Here is a 23,710-nt window from a genome sequence, read left to right on the forward strand (position 1 = left end):
CGATATCCTTGTGATAGCTGCCGTAGCGAACATTATCGCTACGGCAGCTTCACATGGACTCACCTGTCCTGGGACGTCGCTCTGGCCGGCGACCTGCCTCCTTATTAAGGGGGCGGGTCGTACGGCATCACTGCGACGTCACACGGCAGGTGGCCAATAGGAGCGGAGGGGCGGAGATGAGCAGGATGTAAACATCCCGCCCACCTCCTTCCTTCCGCATAGCCGATGAGAGCCGCGGTGACGACGGTAGGAGATGTTCCTCACTCCTGTGGCTTCACACACAGCAATGTGTGCTGCTGCAGGAACGAGGAACAACATCGGACCGTCGCGTCAACGTAATTATGGATTACGCCAACGCTACGTCGATGATACGATTACGACGCTTTTGCGCTCGTTAATCGTATCATCTAGGCTTTACACACTACGATGTCAACAGCGATGCCGGATGTGCATAACTTTCAATTTGACCCCACCAACATCGCACCTGCGATGTCGTAATGTGCAAAGTACCCCTTAGTCTTGCTTCTTCCTTAGATGCCAAGATTTCCAGCTGAAATCAGGTCTTGAAGATCATTATGTTTGCATGTCATGAAGTCATGAAATACTTTAGAAGCTTCTAACATCCAGTACTAGGCTGGAAGTCCTGGCTATAGTGAAGGGGACAGAGATTCGGCATGCAACAGCAGAAAGAAGTAGACCAAATGGATGACAGTGGTCAGCTGGAGAGGAAAGTGATATGATATTTAACTTCTCTCCTAACCTGTTCATTCACTTGTTAGCCGTAGGGCTCAGTCATAACAAGAAGAACACAGGGAGTGACTTGAGTGTTAGACCTTACGACAAAATCCAGTTGTAGTCAATGAATATACTAACTACCTTCAATCCTAATCATCATTCTCTGGTCTGTCTAAAGCTGTCGTCACAAATCCATGTCTCATAATCCAAGTGTGGTCCCCAATGTACTGATCACATGTCTGTTGACCCAAGCCAAACTGCTTTATGGGCATATATGAGGTTGTTGAGCATGGATCCATACCTACGACTAGTCTGGTCATCGTACAGCTTCAGTGTGAGAGCTCTCACACATAGCACAGTATGGATTCAATAGAGAGACTATGTCTACTTTGCATGTCCATTCAGGTAGGAGCTGTCTCCTGAGCTGTGATCTTCTTTGCTACAGTATTTCTGATAAATAATTTAAGGATTTTAGATGTGATATTGCAAAAGCGTCAGTAAATACTGAGTAATGTGTTGTCTCTGTATGATTTAATTCTTGAAATGTTGCAGTTTTCACTTACCCGCTGAACCTTACTATAGGCTTCATTGGAGCACCAAGATGGCAGCAACAAAGACCATGTGCCCCAGCGCTAGCGCCGTTCAAACACAACTGTCAGAGACTGACTGCTGCATTTATATAATTATCCTATAAAGGCCAGAGAAAGCTCCAGCTGCTGTAGTTATGGGCAGGTGATGGCTATGTATTACAGCCATCATCTACTGTTAACATGAAATAGTAGTTAAAACTCAATCATTATGGTTTGTGTACACAGAGTTTATTAAGGAGGTTCTGGAGCAGAAATGATCCAAAGCCTTCTAAGAAACTCAAAACTGCTCAAAAGCGTTTAGGTTCCACTCTGTTTTGGCACCAAAAACTTAGCAAAAAAACTTTGAAATGCACATAAACTTAGGATAGGGTCAGTGTCACGGGTTATGTAGTGACAGGACAGGGGCCCTAGGCTGGCCCTCAGACTTGAGTCCCTGCTCTGTCCCTTATCTCAGAGGTACGTTTGATGGTAACCAGGTCTGAGCCCCCTGCATGACCCTAACGTCTGCCTGAGCCCTGATCTTACTCCCCTTTCCCACACCCTCGGGAAGGGCCAGAAAACAAGACAAAATCCCACAAAATGACACAGACAAAGGAGAACTAAAACTCGTACATGCAGCTCTCAAAACACAATATGTCTACTGGGGAACAACAAAAAGGGGGGAAGTAACACACAACAGGGGAACACTCACACCACTCAAAGGTGAAACACAGATCACCATAAACAGGAAAATCAACAAAACCAGGATCACAGGAGATAAAGCTGAAGCTATCATCGGCGTATACAGGAAGGAAGCCGATAGCTGCACGAGGCAATTAGTAACCTGAGCTCTTAGGTCCTGCTCCCCAGTCTGCAGGAATTTACTCCTGCAGAGCTGAAGACCAGTGAACCTGAATCAGCCGACGTCCGGCTCTGGCTGAACAATCCAGAAGCCTCAGGTTGCTTGTCAGACTCTGTAGTGTGAATAGTATCTGACAATGCCATGCCACCAGGTGCGTGCAAAGCTGCAAATCGCATGACAGTCAGACCACAGTTTTTTATCCATCTGAGAAAAACACTCTGAGTATGCTAATCAGACTCTGATCAGAGTGAGATCAGTTTTTCTCGGAGGTGGAAAGCAAAAAAAAATTGTCTCCGCCCTCTGTGTTATGCCGGTTTGAGAAAATTGGACTTGGATGTCATTCGAGTGTGGTCCAAAGTTTTCCACCCCCCCATAGACTTGCGTTGGGGATTTTGAACTGAAACGCCGTCTGAGGAAAAAATCGGGCATATGCACAGCCACATAGAATATCTGTGAAACCTTGGATAGCGCTCGGATGAGAGAATCGGTGGTGTGCACCAGCCCTTAAACTGAGCGCCGTGACGAGTGTAGAGCCCACCATTGTCTCGCCCACTGTCAGAGCTGCTCTGTTAATTACAGGAGCCTGGTTTAACAATTGAGGCCATTAATGTAGGAGCGATTAGTTAATTAATTTATTACACTATAATTTTAGAGCTTTAGGTGCCTGAACGAGAAACAAACATGAAGACACTTGCGCACACAACCAAAAGCCGTTCCACTCACAATTCCTAGGGGAAGGTAAATATATTTTCCTGGTATTCTGAATTAAAACAATTAAATTTTGCACGAAAACAAACAAGACACAACTGTTTTCTTTTTGGGTGCGAACAAATTGACAGAAATACTAATGAAAGCCTCATGTTATGTGACATTTTCATTGTTACCCTGGATAATGTCCTACCATGAAAACTTGGAATGCGTGTTGTGCCCTGGTAATCTCGGAGAGATCTCATCCATCCCATGATTCAATAGTTTCTTTACCTTTCTGAAAGTATATATGTATATATACATATAATTATATGATCCCTGTATACAGACAACAGGATGAGCAAAAGAGAATCCGAGAAGACGCCCATCATCCGCAATGAAGAACCTGGTGACTTTGCTTTGCATGATCTCCGCTCTTGCCGGCTCAGGTAAGACATGTGTAGACACTTCACAGCATATACACATAGTGTAACTTTAGTCTTCACATTTCCCACAGATTTATGCTACTATTAAATGCAAACTTCTTTAGATTATGCACATTTCTCGAAAATATGATGTCTTTAGGACTGCACATCCTTCTCCTTTTGATTTCAATGTGAGGCGGATGTGCAGTACCCAGCCAAGGCCACTATCAGAAGACGGAGCAACTAAGGAAAGGAGCATTGCCGCCACCAAGAACATCTAATTGTCGGATGCTGGGTGTTGGATCCTCGCCAATCAGACATTGATGACTTATCATAAGGGTAGGCCATCAATATATAGTAGTGGACAAGCTCTTCACCTGCAACGCCGGCACCAAGAACAGCTTATCATCGGGGTGCCGGGTTTTTGACCCCAGCCGATCAGACATTGATGACCTATCCTAAGGTTAGGCCATTGGTGTAAAGTAGGGGACATGCTCTTCACCCTCTGCCGCCACCAGCACAGAGAGCAGCTGATTTTCGGGTGCTGGGTGTCGGATCCTCGCCAATCAGACATTGATGACTTATCATAAGGGTAGGCCATCAATATATAGTAGTGGACAAGCGCTTCACCTGCAACACCGGCACCAAGAACAGCTTATCATCGGGGTGCCGGGTTTTTGACCCCAGCCGATCAGACATTGATGACCTATCCTAAGGTTAGGCCATTGGTGTAAAGTAGGGGACATGCTCTTCACCCTCTGCCGCCACCAGCACAGAGAGCAGCTGATTGTTGGGTGCTGGGTGTCGGATCCTGTCCAATCAGACATTGATGACTTATCCGAAGGGTAGGCCATCAATATATAGTAGTGGACAAGCTCTTCACCTACAACGCCGGCACCAAGAACAGCTTATCATCGGGGTGCCGGGTGTTGGACCCCAGCCGATCAGACATTGATGACCTATCCTAAGGTTAGGCCATCAATGTAAAGTTGTGGACAACGCCTTCAAAAGAATCCAACTCACTATATGATCAGGGTAACAATTCTGTTAATGACCAATGTCCGTATCTAATTGGAAATGAATATATATGATTATATAAAACATGACTGTAATGACTACCAGAATATTTTCCATTTCTCCTGAATATCCATAGCATCACAGAATTGTCTCATTTATTTTCCAGTCTTTTCCTATAAATGTTATTTCTGTTACTCTCCCAACTCCACGACATGTAATCAGACTGAGATTGAATGCATCGGAGGTAAATGTATGACCGCCTGCCAATTCTTTTGTAACGGTGGGTACAACTCAATTCTTCCAAAATTAAAGTAGCTCCATCTCAGATCTGGTTTTGTGACATCTTTTTACTGTTTTTTGTAGGCAAAAACACTTATAAGTCTATATATAAAGGATGTGCCAATGACACTTTGTGTGGATCCAATGGCATTGTAATTCCGCATAAAGATGTGAAGTATCGATTTCACCTGAATTGCTGTTCTGGGCACTTGTGCAACACTGATAAATATAATTGTAAGTGTCACATTGGTAAGGAGTATGGGCTAATCACTAACTGAAAAGCAAAACCCCAATGGTGTACATAAATTTTGATATTCTGTGTTTCAGTTCAGTTCCATTTATTGACAGTGAATGCAAAAATGTTCAGAAGTTGGAATCTAGTGCAAACCTATTTAACATGATAAAATAGAGAAGAGAAAGAACTGTGCAGTTCCATCTTCTGTGTCCAAGTACTAGAAAATATATTCTGTGTTTCAGTCCATTTTTGTTTATTGCCAGTGAATGGAAAAACGTTCAGAGGTTGGAATCTACACTGTGGGCAGAATTATTAGGCAAATGAGTATTTTGACCACATGATACTTTTTATACATGTTGTCCTACTCCAAACTGTATAGGCTGAGGGCCAACTACCAATTAAGTAAATCAGGTGATGTGCACCTCTGTAATGAGGAGGGGTGCGGTGTAATGACACAACACCCTATATAAGGGGTGCTTAATTATTAGGCAACTTCCTTTCCTTTGGCAAAATGGGTCAGAAGAGAGATTTGACGGGCTCTGAAAAGTCCAAAATTGTGAGATGTCTTGCAGAGGGATGCAGCAGTCTTGAAATTGCCAAACTTTTGAAGCGTGATCACCGAACAATCAAGCGTTTCATGGCAAATAGCCAACAGGGTCGCAGGAAGCGTGTTGGGCAAAAAAGGCGCAAAATAACTGCCCATGAATTGAGGAAAATCAAGCGTGAAGCTGCCAAGATGCCATTTGCCACCAGTTAGGTCATATTTCAGAGCTGCAACGTTACTGGAGTATCAAAAAGCACAAGGTGTGCCATACTCAGGGACATGGCCAAGATAAGGAAGGCTGAAAACCACCACCTCTGACCAAGAAACATAAGATAAAACCTCAAGACTGGGCCAAGAAATATCTTAAGAATGATTTTTCAAAGATTTTATGGACTGATGAAGTGAGAGTGACTCTTGATGGGCCAGATGGATGGGCCAGAGGCTGGATCAGTAAAGGCCAGAGAGGTCCACTCCGACTCAGACACCAGCAAGGTGGAGGTGGGCACTGGTATGGTCTGGTAAATAGAAAAGCAAAATTGCCTAGAGGCAACAAGGTGCAACCGAAATCCTGATATGAGCAACAATATAGCAAGGATTAAAATGTAACTTTTAATGTTTTCTGTCTAAAAACAATAGACCTTAATAGAATAATAGATAAAGTGCAGTGCATAAACAATAGTGATAATAAAAGGATGGATCTCACCCGATATGTCTCTCCCGAGCAGATCACACACCACCGGAACGAACCACAGGCAGAAGAGGGCAAAATCAGACAAAAGGGGAGGGACCAGCAATTTCAATAATTCCTACCCCTGTCGTGCCCATGCAAAATGCTTCCGCCCTTACAAGGGCAGCACCCAAGTCAGGTCAAGCTACCCCAATGGAGATATACCCCTCCCAACACGTTTCCCTCTCCGCATTACCAGAGAGTTCATCAGGGGAGATTAATATGTACAACCTGCAATGGCAGGAATATACAACACACAGCACGTTGGTCGCATATGTGTTCACACACAGCTCGATTTCTGTGTGTGTGCTAGGGGCCAGTGGGACCGCCCTTGTAAGGGCGGAAGCATTTTGCATGGGCACGACAGGGGTAGGAATTATTGAAATTGCTGGTCCCTCCCCTTTTGTCTGATTTTGCCCTCTTCCGCCTGTGGTTCGTTCCGGTGGTGTGTGATCTGCTCGGGAGAGACATATCAGGTGAGATCCATCCTTTTATTATCACTATTGTTTATGCACTGCACTTTATCTATTACTCTATTAAGGTCTATTGTTTTTAGACAGAAAACATTAAAAGTTACATTTTAATCCTTGCTATATTGTTGTTATGGGCTGGTAAACTCAAAGATGAACTTGAGGGACCTTTTCGGGTTGAGGATGGAGTGAAGCTCAACTCCCAGACCTACTGCCAGTTTCTGGAAGACAACTTCTTCAAGCAGTGGTACAGGAAGAAGTCACTATCGTTCAAGAAAAACATGATTTTCATGCAGGACAATGCTCCATCACATGCATCCAACTACTCCACAGCGTGGCTGGCCAAAAAAGGTCTAAAAGATGAAAAAATAATGACATGGTCCCCTTGTTCACCTGATCTGAACCCCATAGAGAACCTGTGGTCCCTCATAAAATGTGAGATCTACAGGGAGGGAAAACAGTGCACCTCTGGGAGCAGTGTCTGGAGGCTGTGGTGGCTGCTGCACGCAATGTTGATGGTAAACAGATCAAGCAATGACAGAATCTATGGATGGTCGCTGGTGAGTGTCATCAGAAAGAAAGGGGGCTATATTGGTCACTCATTTTTTGGGGTTTTGTTTTTGCATGTCAGAAATGTTTATTTCTAAATTTTGTGCAGTTATATTGGTTTACCTGGTGAAAATAAACAAGTGAGATGGGAATAGATTTGTTTTTTAAGTTGCCTAATAATTCTGCACAGTAATAGTTACCTGCACAAACAGAAATCCTCCTAAGATAGCCAAATCTAAAAAAAAAAACCAACTCCAACTGCCAAAAATATTAAGCTTTGATATTTATGAGTCTTTTGGGTTGATTGAGAACATAGTTGTTGATCAATAATAAAAAAATTCTCTAAAATACAACTTGCCTAATAATTCTGCACACAGTGTAGTAACTATCTACACAGTAGGATAAAGAATTGCAGGTCAAGAGAAGAGACAGAACTGTGCAGTTCCATTTTCTGTGTTTCAGTAATACAAAATATATTCTGTGTTTCAGTCCACTTTGATTTATTGCCAGTGAATGCATAAATGTTCAGAGATTGGAATCTAGTACAAACCTATTTAACATAGTAGGATAGAGAACTGCAGGTCTAGAGAAGAGACAGAACTGTGCAGTTACATATTCTGTGTTTTGGTAATAGGAAATGTATTACTTTGTAATAATCTGGAACCAAGGGTTTTATGACAACAAACAGAGGAACCTATGCAGAACTGATGTTCAATCAACTCCTTAATGATCTCATTAAAATTATTTAAAAAAATAAATAAAAAATCCACATGATATAATATTATTTCCTTCCCAACACTTCCCTATGTCCCTTCGATCTTCGCGCTTTCTGCATGGTCGCAATTACTGTTTGCAATGGCTCTCATGGCATTAGAACAATTTTTTTAACGTATTTTTATTAAGTCAATAATTGTATCTATTTCTAAAGTTCCGAAAGAAGACCCTGCACCGAATGGTAAAATCTGTCCATCCGCCGTCTGTAGAGGGACTTTGGAGAAGTGTGAGAATTACGGCAAGACTATTAACTGCACTGGATCAATGGACCGGTGTGTTGAATATAGAGGAAAAGTGAGAAATCCAGGTGAGAAAGGTCTATTTTTTAACCCTATAAATATCATAAGTTTTAGAACAGTGGTCACGACTGGTGTTAGCACCAATTGTGCCTGTTTAACCCCTTTACTCGCTGGCAATTTTTCCTTTTTCATTTTTTCCTAGCCTTCTTCCAAGAGCCATAACTTTTTATTTTTTTTCTGTCAATATTGCCATATAAGGGCTTGTTTTATGCGAAACAAGTTGTACTTTTGAATGAAACCATTAATTTTCCCAAATAGTGAACTGGAACACAGTAAAAAAATTCCAAGTGCGGTGAAATTGCAAAAAAAGTGCACTTGCATGATAGTTTTTGGGGCCTTTTATGCACCCTGTTTAGTATATGGTAAAACTAACGTGTCCTTATGATGCCTCATGTTGGTACAAGTTTGTGGATACCAAACATGTATACTTTTACCTAAAGGGTTAAAAAAAAGTTCTGACGTTTGTCCAAAAAAAGAATTTTGTTTTTTTTTGCCATTTTTCGAGACCTGTTCCGTTCTCATTTTTTGGGTTATGAGGCTCAGTGACCACTTGTTTTTCGTGTCTTGAGCTGGCGTTTTTAATTATACAACCGGTATTTAATATTAAACCTGTAGTGTATATGTGATGCCCTGGACTATCCAGGTCGTCCCAGGTAGTCACACACAACATCACACCCCTTCCAGTTAGGTAACACCAGTCAAACACAAAAACCTTGTCACCACCCTCCAGGTTTGATGTCCACACCAGGGGGGGTGGAGCCAGGCGGTTGGCTCCACCCACCAAGGAGTTTACAGGCCTGGAGGCGGGAACACACAGTAGTTGTGCAGAGCCTAGCTGAGCAGTAGAGGAGAGTAGTAGTCTGACTCTAGAGAGTCAAGTTGGAGGGAGTTGAGGGAGGTTGTGTACAGAAATAGACCTGTGCTCAGGCCTGCCAAAGACTACTCCGGTGGCTGGGCTGGAACCCAGTCACCATTGGCAAGGAGGCAGACGGTCGTGGCCGCCTGCAGGAGACCGGGAATAAGACCGGTGGAACCGTAAGGGACCGGGGCAGGGTAGTGGCCCGCCGGAACTGAACTGGGGAGCCAACTGAATACCAGAGCACTAGGCAGGGTACTCAGACCCCGAACTAGGCTATAAGCCACCACCATAGTCAAATCAACTGATTGCGGTCTGGACCTCAGGGGTTCATTCCCACCTAAGTCCCGATTGAAGACAACAGCCCAACCCGTTCGGATAAGTGCCACCGCCAAAGGCAAGAGATCCAAAGGGCCAGCGTCTGCGGGTAAACGGGCTCCTATGACACTTATATGCCGGGGAGCAGACTACCGGTGCCCAGGAACAGGAGTCAAGATTCACATACAGGTGCAGGAGAAAGGCGGACATTGCCACCCTAACTGGAAAAGCTGCAGCCAGCTGCGAGTCCCGTTCATCACTCTGTTTGGTTTACCAGCGACTCCAGTGTTTTGTGTCAGAGTGAGTATACCAGTGCCATCAGGCGCTGCACCGCAACACCGCGCCCTGCACCCCGGCCCTCGGCCAACCAGGCCCCGGGACCAACATCCCCTGCACACGGAGGGGTCAACACCTAGTTGCGCCACTACACCGCTCCCGGGAGTCCCCGTACCTTCACCGCAGCGGTGGTGCCCACGATCACCACAACCCGTGGGTGGCGTCATGAACTATCACCTCAAACCCAAACACCCCCACATCCCCACGTGTAACGCCAAACCCCTTGCAGAGCGACGTGACCCCCGGGTCCGTGAGAGGCTCGAGCCACCACCCGTAGTACACAAGCACGGATACGAGCGGCTCAGCGGTCACAACCGATGCCGCGGGGCGGTACACATCGACTCTTCTGGCGTCACGAACAGGATAAAACTGGTCTACTTACCAGTAGAAGTGCGCCTTGTAGTCCCCGTCAGCGGCGTCCCGCTGAAAAATCTGAAGAGCCGGCATCTTGGGCGCGAAAGTTTCCCGCTCGAGTCGTCTTCCCCAAGTAGTGAAGGCGCGAAAGTGAAGCCCCGCCCCCAAAGAGAGAAGTGCTGTAGAAAGACCAAGGTGGGGCGGACAAAGATCTGGCCTCATGTGATCACGGGGATAGGAAGCAGGGATGCCAGGACTCTGCATCCGTCTTGTTCCTGGACCCCGAAGGTGCAGCACCATGTCCACCCCGTCCGAGCAGCCCGAAGCCCTAAAGCCCGCACCGGCCGCCATAGCTCCCCCGCCTGACCCGCTGACATCTTCACCGGCCCGAGGAGATCCGCCTGCAGGGAAGACCACCAGTGGAAAAGGAGAAGCTACCATTCTCGTGTGGGCCACGGGAGCAGCACCCGCCCAAGACGCTGAAGCTAAGGCGGCATGGGGCCGGTTGCCGCCAGGGACGGCGACATGGCTGGAAAGAAAGTTGGCGCAGTTCTGTATCCAGGTACGGGTCGAGTCGATGCAGCAAGCTCTGGGCTGGAAGCAGGAGATACAAAAGATGGCAGCTGTGGTGCGGTTGAACGAGAGGCCCGCCTCGGGGAAAGCACCCCGGCAGGATCAAACCTTTCCAGACCCGCCAACCCGTCAGGAGGCAGGACCCGTTCACGGTGAGACCCATGAATCCCAGATGTCCCAAATCTCCGTGCAAGCCTTGGGTGTAAGGAGGGCGTGCATGGGTGCTCAGCTGCACGTCCGAACCTCCTTGCCACCCTCTTACTATGAAGAGTAAGGCAGTGGAGTCCCGTTGCAAAAAAAGGACAGTCCCCGTTGGGACCAACAGTTTGTTTTGTGGTAGCCCGTTAGTTACTGAAGTGCCCGTCCCTGTTGGGACTGATGTTGTCCCCGTTTCACAACCTCCTAAGCCCTGCATGAGTAATCATGAACAAGGCCGAGAACTTGCAGGCCACGCAATAACTTTTGGGTTTGTAAATAATGCCCCCATTGCCCTTCCCACAACTGACAGTCTCCGGAGAGGCTGGTTGGAGGAGGGACCCGCAGCAGAGCAGGCTGGGGTCCGGTCACCATCAGAACCGGTGACCATCCTCCAGGTCAGGGGTTCCCTTGGACGTGGGGCCTCTGAATGACTGCCGGGTGCGAAACACCGTATACGTTCCCGCTTGGGTAGCCTGGCCAGGTTCCTGTTTCCGGACTGGAGAAAAGGGGTGCTGCCCACTTCTTAGGGGCAGCATCAGGGCTAGGTTGCTTGGGTGGGAAAGCGGAAGGACATGGACCCATTCCCTTGTTATTAATAAAAATGTTCCCGTTTGTAACGGTTCAAGAATGTGCCTCCCGTGAGGGAAGATTTGACAAAGTAATGCATACTGTTTACAAAATGTTGATTATTTGTTTTACTTTTACAGAAAAATAAAACCGGTGATGGACGGGCAGCCCACGGACGGTCTGCATTAAACCAAGGGGGAATGTGACGCCCTGGACTATCCAGGTCGTCCCAGGTAGTCACACACAATATCACACCCCTTCCAGTTAGGTAACACCAGTCAAACACAAAAACCTTGTCACCACCCTCCAGGTTTGATGTCCACACCAGGGGTGGTGGAGCCAGGCAGTTGGTTTCACCCACTGAATAGTTCACAGGCCTGGAGGCAGGAAAACACAGTAGTTGGGCAGAGCCGAGCTGAGCAGTAGAGGAGAGTAGTAGTCTGGCTCTGGAGAGTCAAGTTGGAGGGAGTTGAGGGAGGTTGTGTCCAGAAGCAGACCTGTGCTCAGGCCTGCCAAAGACTACTCCGGCGGCTGGGTTGGAGCCCAGTCACCATTGGCAAGAAGGCAGACGGTTGTGGCCGCCTGCAGGAGACTGGGAATACGACCGGCGGAACCGTAAGGGACCGGGGCAGGGTAGTGGCCCGCCGGAACTGAACCGGGGAGCCAACTGGATACCGGAGCCCAGGCAGGGTACTCAGACCCCGAACTAGGCTATAAGCCACTACCATAGTCAAATCAACTGATTGCAGTCTGGACCTCAGGGGTTCATTCCCACCTAAGTCCCGATTGAAGGCACCAGCCCAACCCATCCGGATAAGTGCCACCGCCAAAGGCAAGAGATCCAAAGGGCCAGCGTCTGCGGGCAAACGTGCTCCTATGACACTTATACGCCGGGGAGCAGACTACCGGTGCCCAGGCACAGGAGTCAAGATTCACATACAGGTGCAGGAAAAAGGCAGACATTGCCACCCTAACTGGAAAAGCTGCAGCCGGCTGCGGGCCCCGTTCATCACTCCGTTTGGTTTACCAGCGACTCCAGTGTCTTGTGTCAGAGTGAGTACACCAGTGCCATCAGGCACCGCACCGTGCTGCACCACAACACCGCGCCCTGCACCACGGCCCTCGGCCAACTGGGCCCTGGGACCAACATCCCCTGCCCACGGAGGGGTCAACACCTAGTTGCGCCACTACACCGCTCCCGGGAGTCCCCGTACCTTCACCGCAGCGGTGGTGCCCACGATCACCACAACCTGTGGGTGGCGTCACAAACTATCACCTCAAACCCAAACACCCCCACATCCCCACGTGTAACGCCAACCCCCTTGCAGAGCAACGTGACCCCGGGTCCGTGAGAGACTCGAGCCACCACCCGCAGTACACGAGCACGGATCCAAGTGGCTCGGCAGCCAAGGCCGCGGGGAGGTACATATATACTCTACATAATTTGTATCACATGTAAGCAGCCATATAAACCATACAGGACATAACATGAGTCAAACAGAGCTATGGTAATTACCTGAGGATAAGGTGCTGTGTGCCTTGGTCCCTCCACCCCGACGCACAGTTCGCTCTTTATGGTTTATATGGCTGATCACACATGATACATTTAGAGTATATGCATTACAGTTTCAATATTATTGTGATATCATGGCACCATCTTGTGGACATTTATCATATTATTAGTCTTTTACGTGCTTTTATCTGTCTGATCTTATGGAACACTAACAAAGTCAAGTTTTAATTTATTAATCGATTGCAGATATTGGATTTTTCCTCGTTTCTCAAAATGTGCAAACATATCTTGTTTTGATGAGTTTTAGTCCGCGTTAAAAAATGTATACTACTGCCAGATAACCATATAAATAATAACCCATTTTGGGGGGGCTATTGATGCACTTGTTTATGTATTTTTGGAGACTTTTATTGTGTTTACATGGCGAGCCTCTTCCTGTGTGACTAACAAATTAGTGTTTCTATTGATATGCAAATTGACCAGCTATGGTAGATCTGAAACATCCGTCACTCCAGCTCTATTGCCCACCAAACACAGCCTCCTCCTGCTTCATTTACAGCCTCTATGCTGTGTGACGTCAGGCAAAGGAGCAGTCAGTGAAGCAGCAGGAGCAGTGCTGGACTGAGAATAGAGCTGGAGTGACAAAGGCTTCAAATCTACCATAGTCCTTCAGTCTCATTTCCATATCAATTAAAATGCTGATTGCTGGACTTCTCTTTGAAAGATCTACATGCAGATATAAATAATTGCGGGGGTAAAATCCTACTGACAAATTTCCTTTGAAGAAGTTTTACTTTATGTACAAAACTAAAGCATGTACAGTAGATTACAATGTAGATCTTTTACCTAATTATGTCCATTGTTTTTTTTTCTACAGATAACTCAGTGGTGGACTATTCTATCCAAGGCTGTGTTAATTCTGATGGCTGTAACAACTTTGACAGCGCCATTGGGATGGAGGAACAATACAGAGAAACACTGATCTGCTAGAAAAAATGCATCATAAGATTTCAGTTAAGATGTGATTATCTGAAAACTTTAATAAATTTTCACAAAGCAATGTGTTGTTTGTTGACGACTTGATCCAAAGGTAAAAATATCTAAAGCCAGGACTACTAAGTAGAGGTGAAATGTATCCATTTGAGAAAATCTATTTTAGTAAAGAAAAAAAGTAGTATTGTTATAATTTTCATCAATATTTATATTAGAAAACAAAATATTCTTGAAATCTTGCAGTTTTTACACTGAGCCTCACAATATGCTGACACCACCTGTTATGCAGAGATTTCCAGCTCAGAGATTCAGCTCACACAAATCACTGCCATCGTTGATATGCAGAGAAATTGGAATATATAATTAATCAAACTAAAAATAATAAATGTAAACAAAAAAAAAAATTAGTTTATATTACAAGAAACTTAAAAAAGGTATAGGAATACTTTAGGTATATAGGTTATTCCATTCCATCCATTATGAGCAAAGTATCACGCTAAGTACAGGGAAGTACCAAGCGATTGGCAAAAGGTAAGGTAAGGGGAGATGGTGACCCCTGACCAAACCTACAGCTGGTCCTTGGGGTCCTTCACCACCCTAGATAGGTTCTGTACCTATGCGCCGAGCCGGATACCTTACCCTAGGTATCCCTAGTGCTCGATCCTAAATATAGAATGGGTGGGATCAGCTCTTTGTCAACCCCACTAAATGCTAAAGGAAGAGACAAGAGGGACACACAGGGGAAAAAGCATGAACTAGTTATCCACAGATGATACAGGTAGGAGTTCAGCCAAGTTTCAGCAATGATACTTCAGAGGAGAGCAAGTCACCTGCTTTCAACCAGAGCTAGAATGACCTGAGTAATATCACCAGCAATAGTGGAGGAGGACACACAGGGGGGGGAAAAAGCAAAAAATACTTATCCACAGGTAATTGAGGTAGGAGTTCAGTAATGATACTACAGAGGAGTACAAGCCACCTGCTTGCAACCAGAGCTAAAATAAACTGAAAATATCACCAGCACCAGTCTAGGGAAGAAGGGAGTATTTAGGTACCAAGAGAATACTGATGATCAGCACCTGGATGGAAGCCGAGCTCCTGCTGTGTCCAAAAGGGGGAGAGATGAAAATCCAGCAGGAAAGCTACCTATACCAATGAATGCAAATAGCAGGAACAATGGAAAGTCATGGAGGATTTCGCGCAGCAACACGCTGTGACCTTCTATTGTCAGAAACCCAATGACTTTCTGACACCCACAACAGCAAGATGCTGACGGACACACAGGGCGTACATAAAAATCATGGGGCCCCATAGCAGAATTTCTAAATGGGCTCTCCCCCACAAAAAAAAATAAAAAATAAAAAATAAAAAAAAATATATATATATATATATATATATATATATATATATAAAATCAGCTGAGTCATCGAGAGCAAATCGCACAACTTTGAAGATCTTACAAAATAATTTTCCTCCTATTGAGACCCTGAATTTCCCTTTCATTGCACCCAGATTGCATGATGCCAACAAACGTGTCTGACAAACACTGCACAATACCTCTACAGTAAATTCAGCCACAGTACCCTCCACACGCATAGTATGCTGACCCTACTGTACCCTCTTCATTACTCCAACACATGATCCCCAACTGTGACCCCCACACCTCTCCACACTGTGTAATGAACCCTACATACAGTATAATGTACCTACATAGCCTCCACATTGTATAATGGTCCCCACTAGTCTTCCAAACAGTATAATAGCACTCCCACAGATCTCCATATCATATAATGCCCCCATAGTCCTCCATATCGTATAATGCCCCCATAGTCCTCCATATCGTATAATGCCCCCATAGTCCTCCATATTATATAATGTCCCCATAGTCCTCCATATCATATAATGCACCCATAGTCCTCCATATCGTATAATGCCCCCATAGTCCTCCATATCATATAATGCCCCCATAGTCCTCTGTATCGTAAAATGCCCCATAGTCCTCCATATAATATATTGCACCCATAGTCCTCCATATCGTATAATGCGCCCATATCGTATAATGCCCCCATATCTTATAATGACCCCATAGTCCTCCATATTGTATAATGCTCCCATAGTCCTCTATATCGTATAATGCCCCCATAGTCCTCCATATCGTATAATGCCCCCATAGTTCTCCATATCATATAAAGCCCCCCATAATCTTCCATATAGTATAATGCAGCCCCCATAGTCCTTCATATTATATAATGCACCCCCATAGTTCTCCATGTATTATAATGCACCCCCATAGTCCTCCATATGTTACAATGCACCTCCAAAGATCCCCATGTATTATAATGTCCCCATAGCCCTCCATGTATCATAATGTCCCCATAGCCCTCCATGTAAAATAATACACCCCCATTGGCCTCCATGTACAATAATGCACCCCTTAGTTTTCCATATTGTATAATGCATCCACCTTACCACTCCATATATTATAGTGCACCCCATAGTCCTCCATTTATTATAATGCACCCCCATAGTCCTCCATATCGTATAATGCATTCCCCATAGTCCTTCATATATTATAGTGCATCCTATAGTCCTCGATGTATTATAATGCACCTTTCAGAGTCATCCAAGTAGTATAATGCACCCCATAATCCTTCTTATATTATAATGCATCCCATAATCTTCCATGTATAATGCATCCTGCATAGTCTTCTATGTATTATTGACGGGATGGGGTATACTCGTTACTAAGGTGCATACATGGGCATACACGTTACGAAGATGGCATAAACATTACTGGGGTGGGGCATACACGTACACGATACTGAGGGGCATACACAGGCATACACATTACAGGGGGGCAGCATACCAATTATAAATTAAGAGATAATCTTAATCCTAGTCAGTCCCGTAATGGGTTTATGTGCACGCACGTGTTCAGCCATTGGCCCATGCCTCCGTGTGGAGCAGACATGAGCCCATGTGCTCCATATGGAGGCATGTCCATTTTTCTCCGGCAACACGGGTGTCATGCGGCCCGCACACGTACCACACGGATGTAGTGTGGATGCGGTCCCACGTGACAGGCGCCGGAGAAACACGTGTCATTATTTTAAAATTAAAAAAACACATACTCACCTCCACCATCCCTGCAGAATCTTCTGCTACAAACCGTTGCTGCTGGCCACCGCATATTATGAGCGTGTTAAGGAGGTGGGCGTGATGTCACGGCCGCTGATCTCCGCCCCTCCGCTCGGCCGGAAGCAGCATCAGCGGGGAGTAGGCGGGGCTGGAGCCGAAGATCAGTACCCTGGACTGCAGCAAGGACCACATGAGTGTTCAAATTACTGGTTCTCCATGTGTTATCGCGGATAGCACACGTAGAACACATGTGGCCCATACATACCGGAGACACGTACTTACCAAACGCAACACGCAAGGAAAATACATGTCTCGTGGCACATACGTAATTTTCACTTGTGTGTGAAGGGGGCCTAAGGCTGCTTTCACACATCCATTTTTCACCGTGCGGCACAATCAGGCCAAAAAACTGATGCAACGGATCCGGCGAAAAAACTGATTCGTTGCATCAGTTTTTCCATGCGTTTCTTCCGGTTTTTGGCAGATCCATTGTGCTACTGATCATGCGCAGTTCAATAAACCGGATCCGGCGGCCATATCCGTTTTTGCCGCATTGTGCCGGATCCGGCGTCCATAGACTTCCTTTATAAAACACGCTGATCCGGTGCGATGCTGTTTTTCGCCGGAGACAAAAAACGTTCCTCTCAGCGTTCCATCCGGCCGCCAAACAATCAAATTTTGCTGGATCCGACAAAAGCCGGATATAATGCAAGGCCATGCGGCACAATCCGGCACTAATGTAAGTCTATGGGTGAAAGAATGGATCCGGCGGCAATAAATGCCATATCCGTTCTTTCCGTTTTTTACCGGATTGTGCCGCACGGCGAAAAACAGATCTGTGAAAGCAGCCTAAGGGTCACTTTGCACACTGCGACATCGCAAGCCGATGCTTGCGATTCCGAGCGCGATAGTCCCCGTCCCCGTCGCAGCTGCGATATCTTGTGATTGTGGTGTAGCGAACATTATTGCTACGCCAGCTTCTCACGCACTCACCTGCCCTGCGACGTCGCTCTGGCCGGTGACCCGCCTCCTTATTAAGGGGGCGGGTCATGCGGCATCATAGCGACGTCACACGGCAGGCGGCCAATAGAAGCGGAGGGGCGGAGTTGAGCGGGACGTAAACATCCCGCCCACCTCCTTCCTTTCGCATAGCTGGCGTGAGCCGCAGGACGCAGGAAGGAGATGTTCCTCACTCCTGCGGTTTCAAACACAGCGATGTGTGCTGCCGCTGGAACGAGGAACAACATCGTAACATCGGTCATTTCCAAATTATGGAAATGACCGAGGCTACACCAATGATACGATTACGACGATTTTGCGCTCGTTAATTGTATCAAAAAGGCTTTACACACTACGATATCGCCTGCGACGCTGGATGTGCGTCACTTTCAATTTGACCCCACCGACATCGCACCTGCGATGTCGTAGTGTGAAAAGTGCCCCTAAGGCTAAGTTCACACTTCCGTTGTTTTGCATCAGTCACAATCCGTAGCCTTGAGAAATTACGGTATACTGCAAAATATTTTGCAGGAATCCTGTTTTTCCCCATAGGCTTCTATTAGTGACGGATTGTAACTGATGATGCTGCGTTGCATCCGCTGCGTCGCGGTCAGTCGTTTTTTAACTGACCGCCGGGCGGAAGCAACGCAGCCTGTAACGTTTTTTGAGCAGCGCGATCCGTAGGATTTTGCTGCGCATGCGCTCTCTGGCTCCCCGCTCCCATAACCAGGATAAACATCGGGTAACCAAGCAATGCGCTTTGGTTAGTTACCCGATATTTACAGTGGTTACGGGTGCAGGGAGCCAGCGCTAAGCTGGTATCCAAGATAAATATCGGGTAACCAAGCAAAAAGTGCTTTGCTTATACCCGATGTTTACCCTGGATACAGTGTGCAAGGAGGCTGACACTTCACCACTCTGCTCCTCCCCCTCCCGCACTCCGCATGTGTACTCACACACACACACTCACACACACTCACACACACTCACTCACTTGTCCCCAGCCCTGCAGTCCCTGCGGCATTGACGTCCTCAGTTCCACGCCCCACTCGGCTCCGTCCCCTCGCGCTCCGCCCCCTCCCACACTCCGCATGTACACACGCATGTAGACACACACACATACACACACACATACATATACACACACCCACATACATACACACACACTCACTCACCTGTCCCCAGCCATGCAGACCGCGGCACTGACGTCCTCAGCTCCACCCCCGAACTCTGCCCCCTGAACTCCACTCCCCGAACTCCGCCCCCCACACACAACGGAGTCCGACAAAGAAATTCTTTTCTTTGTCACCGTTGTCATCCGTTGTACAACGCATCAGTCACATGCGTCAAGCAACGCATGTGACTGATGCAAAACAACGGAAGTGTGAACTTAGCCTAAGTGTGTGCACTAAGAGCAAGAGCTGACAAAAATCAGGAGGGACTGCAATACACCCTGGAAGACACATAGCGGGCGGCCTTAGGAATTTTTTTTTCCCGTGGGACTGTTAAAACTGATGTTCTAAGTGGAAGGGCTGCCAAAAATTAGAAGGAAGCACTCTGATACACCCTGCATAAGATGTAGAGGAGGGTCTCAGAAACAATTTTCTTTATCATTTGGAAAGAGTGGGACTCCTACACTGGTAAATCCAAGTGCACTAAGTGCAAGGGCTGAAAAACATTTACCCCGGGGGCTATACATACATATATACAGTATATATATATATATATATATATATATATATATATATATACATACAGTATATATATATATATATATATATATATATATATATATATGTGTAGGTAAGAGCTTATTTGAACTAGGTCTCTAAAAAATATGATTTACAGCATCATATAAACCCTAAACAAATTAGTGAGGGTTACATCATGATTCTGGGATGAATCAAGACAGGAATTTAATCTAGATCAAGAGAATTAATTATTCCCTTATATTCTGCTTGGTCAGACCCCTCCTTGAATACCGTGTACAGTTTTTGGTGTCCCACTTCAAGAAAGATATCGATGCAGTGGTATGTAAACATTTAAGCACCACTGGTTCAAATTACTGTTGTGAACAGTTAAACAAGTTGATGATGAAATGATCTCCAAATGGCATAAAGTTAAAGATGACAAAAAGGACCACAAGATGGCGCTCAAGTAAAAAAATACCATTAGGTATATGTAAAGGCCTATATCACAACAGGTACCACAACCGTAATACTGACCACCACCATTGTAAGCCCCAAAGGGGCATAGTGTGGATCAGAACATAGTAAACAGAGTTACCTGGGACATTGCTGTTATGTGCCGCAATCCTCACATCCCGACGTACATTTCACTACGCCCGTTAGAAGCTCAAAGAACGGGAAGGAATTCTTCCTAAGGTCCTTTGCTAACTGCAAGACGACGGGAGTGGTGTATGTGGCCACTTGTACATGTCCTATGGACTATGTGGGAAAGACGAAGAGAGAGCTGCGAAGGAGGGTTGGAGAACATCTCGGTGATATACGGGACACCTCCCTAGGGAGGCATATGAACTCTCATCATGGGGGTAACATTCATGAAGTAAGATTTCAGGTATTGGAGGTGGTGAAGAACAATCCCAGAGGTGGTGATCACGATAAGACTCTATTAAGAAAAGAATGTGAGTGGATCTTTAGAATGGAGTCTGTACAACCTGGAGGTCTAAACGAGCAGATCTCATATGCCTGCTTTCTCTGATTCCTGGGGCTGATTCTATGGTTCCCTGAGGTTTGTTGGCTGGAATCCCGCAATAGGGAGGCAATTTTGATATAACGTACATTGTTGTGTATGTGGTTAGATCCAGATTGATGCTGGGGTGGGCTCTTCATCCCTTTGCCTCTCTGCCCCCCTTCCCCCCCCCCCCGTCTCGTGTGCGCACCCCGACCTTGTCTGACTATTCCTCTCCCTTTCGCCATCTCTTCCTTCCTAATAGTACTCCCTCTATTTAGCCATTCAGTGTGTTGGTGGTTAATGGTCTTATTTATATATTGTATGGCCACTAAGGAGAAATTTGGGTCGTTATCAATATAACCCAAATATGCATCTTTGAGAGTTTAGGCCATACAGGGTGTCCCCAAAACTGGAGTAGTGCCATATATGACCTGAGTGCTAAGGTCATGTGGATGCTCGTTAGATTTGGGGGTTAACATATCCATCTTTCGCCTCCCTACTGATAATTTACTGACGACGTCACTGTGGGGGAGTGGCTGAGGGATGTCCTCCATCATAGGGCATGTTCTATGGTGATCCCCGCCCATCTATTCGGCCGTAGGCATCCGTGTGACGTCACTTCCGGTTATCGCTCCCTGACGCCACTTCCGGTTCTGCCTCGTGAATCGATCGTGGAACGCAAGTGGCGTCACACTATGGAACGCATCAGGGGGCGTCCCCGGATGCACTTAACCAATACACGTGATTCCGGAGTATGGATCACGTGAACGGGATACATCACATAACATAACATAATATAATTTACCGATGCGGTTAACATTCGCCCTAATGGACATCTCTCCTGTACGTATTAGGGAGGAGATTATAACATCCAATGAGGGATTATATCCCAGCAACATTTCTTGAGGGCATGGCTTGCCGTGGATGAGGGTGTGCCTGAGTGTGGGTGGAGGGGGTGGGCTGATTGGCTGGAGATGGGGGCGGCTCATTACCGGCAAGGTTTAAGAGGAGATCTTAGTGCATCAGTTCTCCCCCCTTATCCTGACATCATGCTGTCCTGGACTCGATTGGCAAGCCTTATATCAAGCCTCCTGATGATCCGTGTCTGGAGAAACGCGTTGAGGCGAAACTGGGGCTATTCTGGGACATGCACATGAACCCTCTCCCCACGATAAGTGTTTGATTTTTGACTAACCTGAATGACTATAACTGGTTGATTTATGTAATTACACTTGGTATGCATTATCATTTTGTATATGGGCAAATTGGCTGTCTGTATCGGTTGGCACCTGAGGCCAGGTTTTGCTCATAATTTTGCACACTTTTTTGCACTATGCACTATTTTCTGCCCCTTATTTAACAGGCATACCAAGGAGTGGTTTTAAGTATCTAGTGTATTGATTTGCTCTTGGTATTCTTGGTTCCTGGGGTTATATAGGATTATATATCCATTATCCCGTGGTCTGCATTATCACCCCCGGAATCACCAGCAGCATTTGGGGTTGGTCCGAACTTGGTGTTCATGTGTAGTTGTTCCATTTTACCTGTCCACTGAGCATGAGTGTACCCTGTCTATGACCCTTGACTTTATCTATTTTTCACCATCTTATTGAGGGTCTTTTGAGGGACATTACAGGGTCAGCCACCGCCGAGTGGGGGCGCCATTTTCGCAGGTATCAGGGTGCCGACCCCCACGGTAGGTAGTGGACAGGAGGGAGGGCTATTGTAAAGGGTGAGCATCTTACCTTCCTCCCTTTATTTTTCCCTTTTGAAGTATTTTGCACAAGGGTTGTGGATTTTAATAAGTAATAATAAAACAATAAATTTTAAAGGGTTATATATAATTTGGTACGTTTCACTACGCCCTGCTTCTACGGAGCAAGATGGGCATAGAAGCAGGGCCGTAGAAGCAGGGCGTAGCGAAACATACATCGAGGTGAGAAGAATGCGGCACTTAAAAGCTTTGTCCTAGGTAACTCTGTTTACTATGTTCTGATCCACACTATGCCCCTTTGGGGCTTACAATGGAGGTGAACAGTATTCTGGTTGTGGTACCTGTTCTGATATAGGCCTTTACATATACCTAATGGTATTTTATGACTTGAGCGCCATCTTGTGGTCCTTTTTGGGAATTATTCCCGGGACATAGTAGTTCTGGGTTTTTTATTGCACTATTACTAGTGAGTGAATTGGTTGTGGCAGCTGAATGATTGTTTTACAATTTATACATATTATAGATATTTGATATACATTCTTATCCCTCATAGTATTTCAAATTTATTTATTTATTTTTTACCTAATCGTTTATAATATATATATATGTATATATATATATATATATATATATATATATATATATATATATTTTTTTTTTTTTTTTATTTAATATTCACTTATTTTTGTAAGGTATGCTTTTGTACTATTACTGTATGCAATTATTTATTTGCACAGAATCACTTTATATTATACCTTATAAATTGCAGTACCAATTGAGGGAATAATTTATATTTAATTTTTATACTTTTTGTAATTTATCGTGGTAGTTCCAGGTTGCTGTTATATAAATAACTATTTATGATTACAATTATATTATAATTTTGCATATTACGCCGCTGTGTCCTCTAATTTATTCTGTATACATCTCTGTTTTAATTTTTCTGTATGTTTTTAATATTGTTAACGATAAAATGGATTAATTTTATCGGATTTCTTGCTCCTATTTATTTGGAAAAAAAAATAGAATTTCTCTAAAGCTTTGGAACCTTGGATTAAGAGTAACTTGGTTTGAGAGAGTTTTGCAAGACAAGCAAAGCTTTTTAAAAATTTGTACCTTGGTTTAAGAGCGATGCTTTGCAATGAGAGCAAATACTATTAGTATACTGTGATAATTTTATATGAATACAGGACATTATTTTGTATTTCTGTAATAAGTTTGTATAAATAAAGTAAATATTTTTGGGTTGTGGAACGAATTGTCTGCGTTTCAATTATTTCCTATG

At 45.3% G+C, this 23,710-nt stretch overlaps 1 protein-coding gene across 1 annotated transcript; it reads left to right on the top strand.

Annotated features, from left to right (window-relative positions):
• The first annotated feature begins 3,206 nt into the window (after positions 1-3,206).
• LOC142256590 (phospholipase A2 inhibitor gamma subunit A-like) lies at positions 3,207-13,939 on the top strand. Its single transcript, XM_075328345.1, has 5 exons — positions 3,207-3,302; positions 4,462-4,575; positions 4,659-4,808; positions 8,028-8,180; positions 13,765-13,939. The coding sequence occupies exons 1-5, from the start codon at positions 3,251-3,253 to the stop codon at positions 13,875-13,877; spliced, it is 582 nt and encodes a 193-aa protein (XP_075184460.1). The 5' UTR covers positions 3,207-3,250; the 3' UTR covers positions 13,878-13,939.
• The last annotated feature ends 9,771 nt before the right edge of the window (positions 13,940-23,710 follow it).

The sequence above is a fragment of the Anomaloglossus baeobatrachus genome, chromosome 11, assembly GCF_048569485.1.
Source record: "Anomaloglossus baeobatrachus isolate aAnoBae1 chromosome 11, aAnoBae1.hap1, whole genome shotgun sequence".
NCBI classification, from domain to species: domain Eukaryota; kingdom Metazoa; phylum Chordata; class Amphibia; order Anura; family Aromobatidae; genus Anomaloglossus; species Anomaloglossus baeobatrachus.

Coding starts and splice junctions, on each gene's coding strand:
- LOC142256590 (XM_075328345.1), top strand. CDS start 3,251: ATGAAGAACCTGGTGACTTTGCTTTGCATGATCTCCGCTCTTGCCGGC. Junction 4,576..4,658: donor CTGCCAATTCTTTTGTAACG/GTGGGTACAACT, acceptor TGTTTTTTGTAG/GCAAAAACACTTATAAGTCT. Junction 4,809..8,027: donor CAACACTGATAAATATAATT/GTAAGTGTCACA, acceptor CTATTTCTAAAG/TTCCGAAAGAAGACCCTGCA.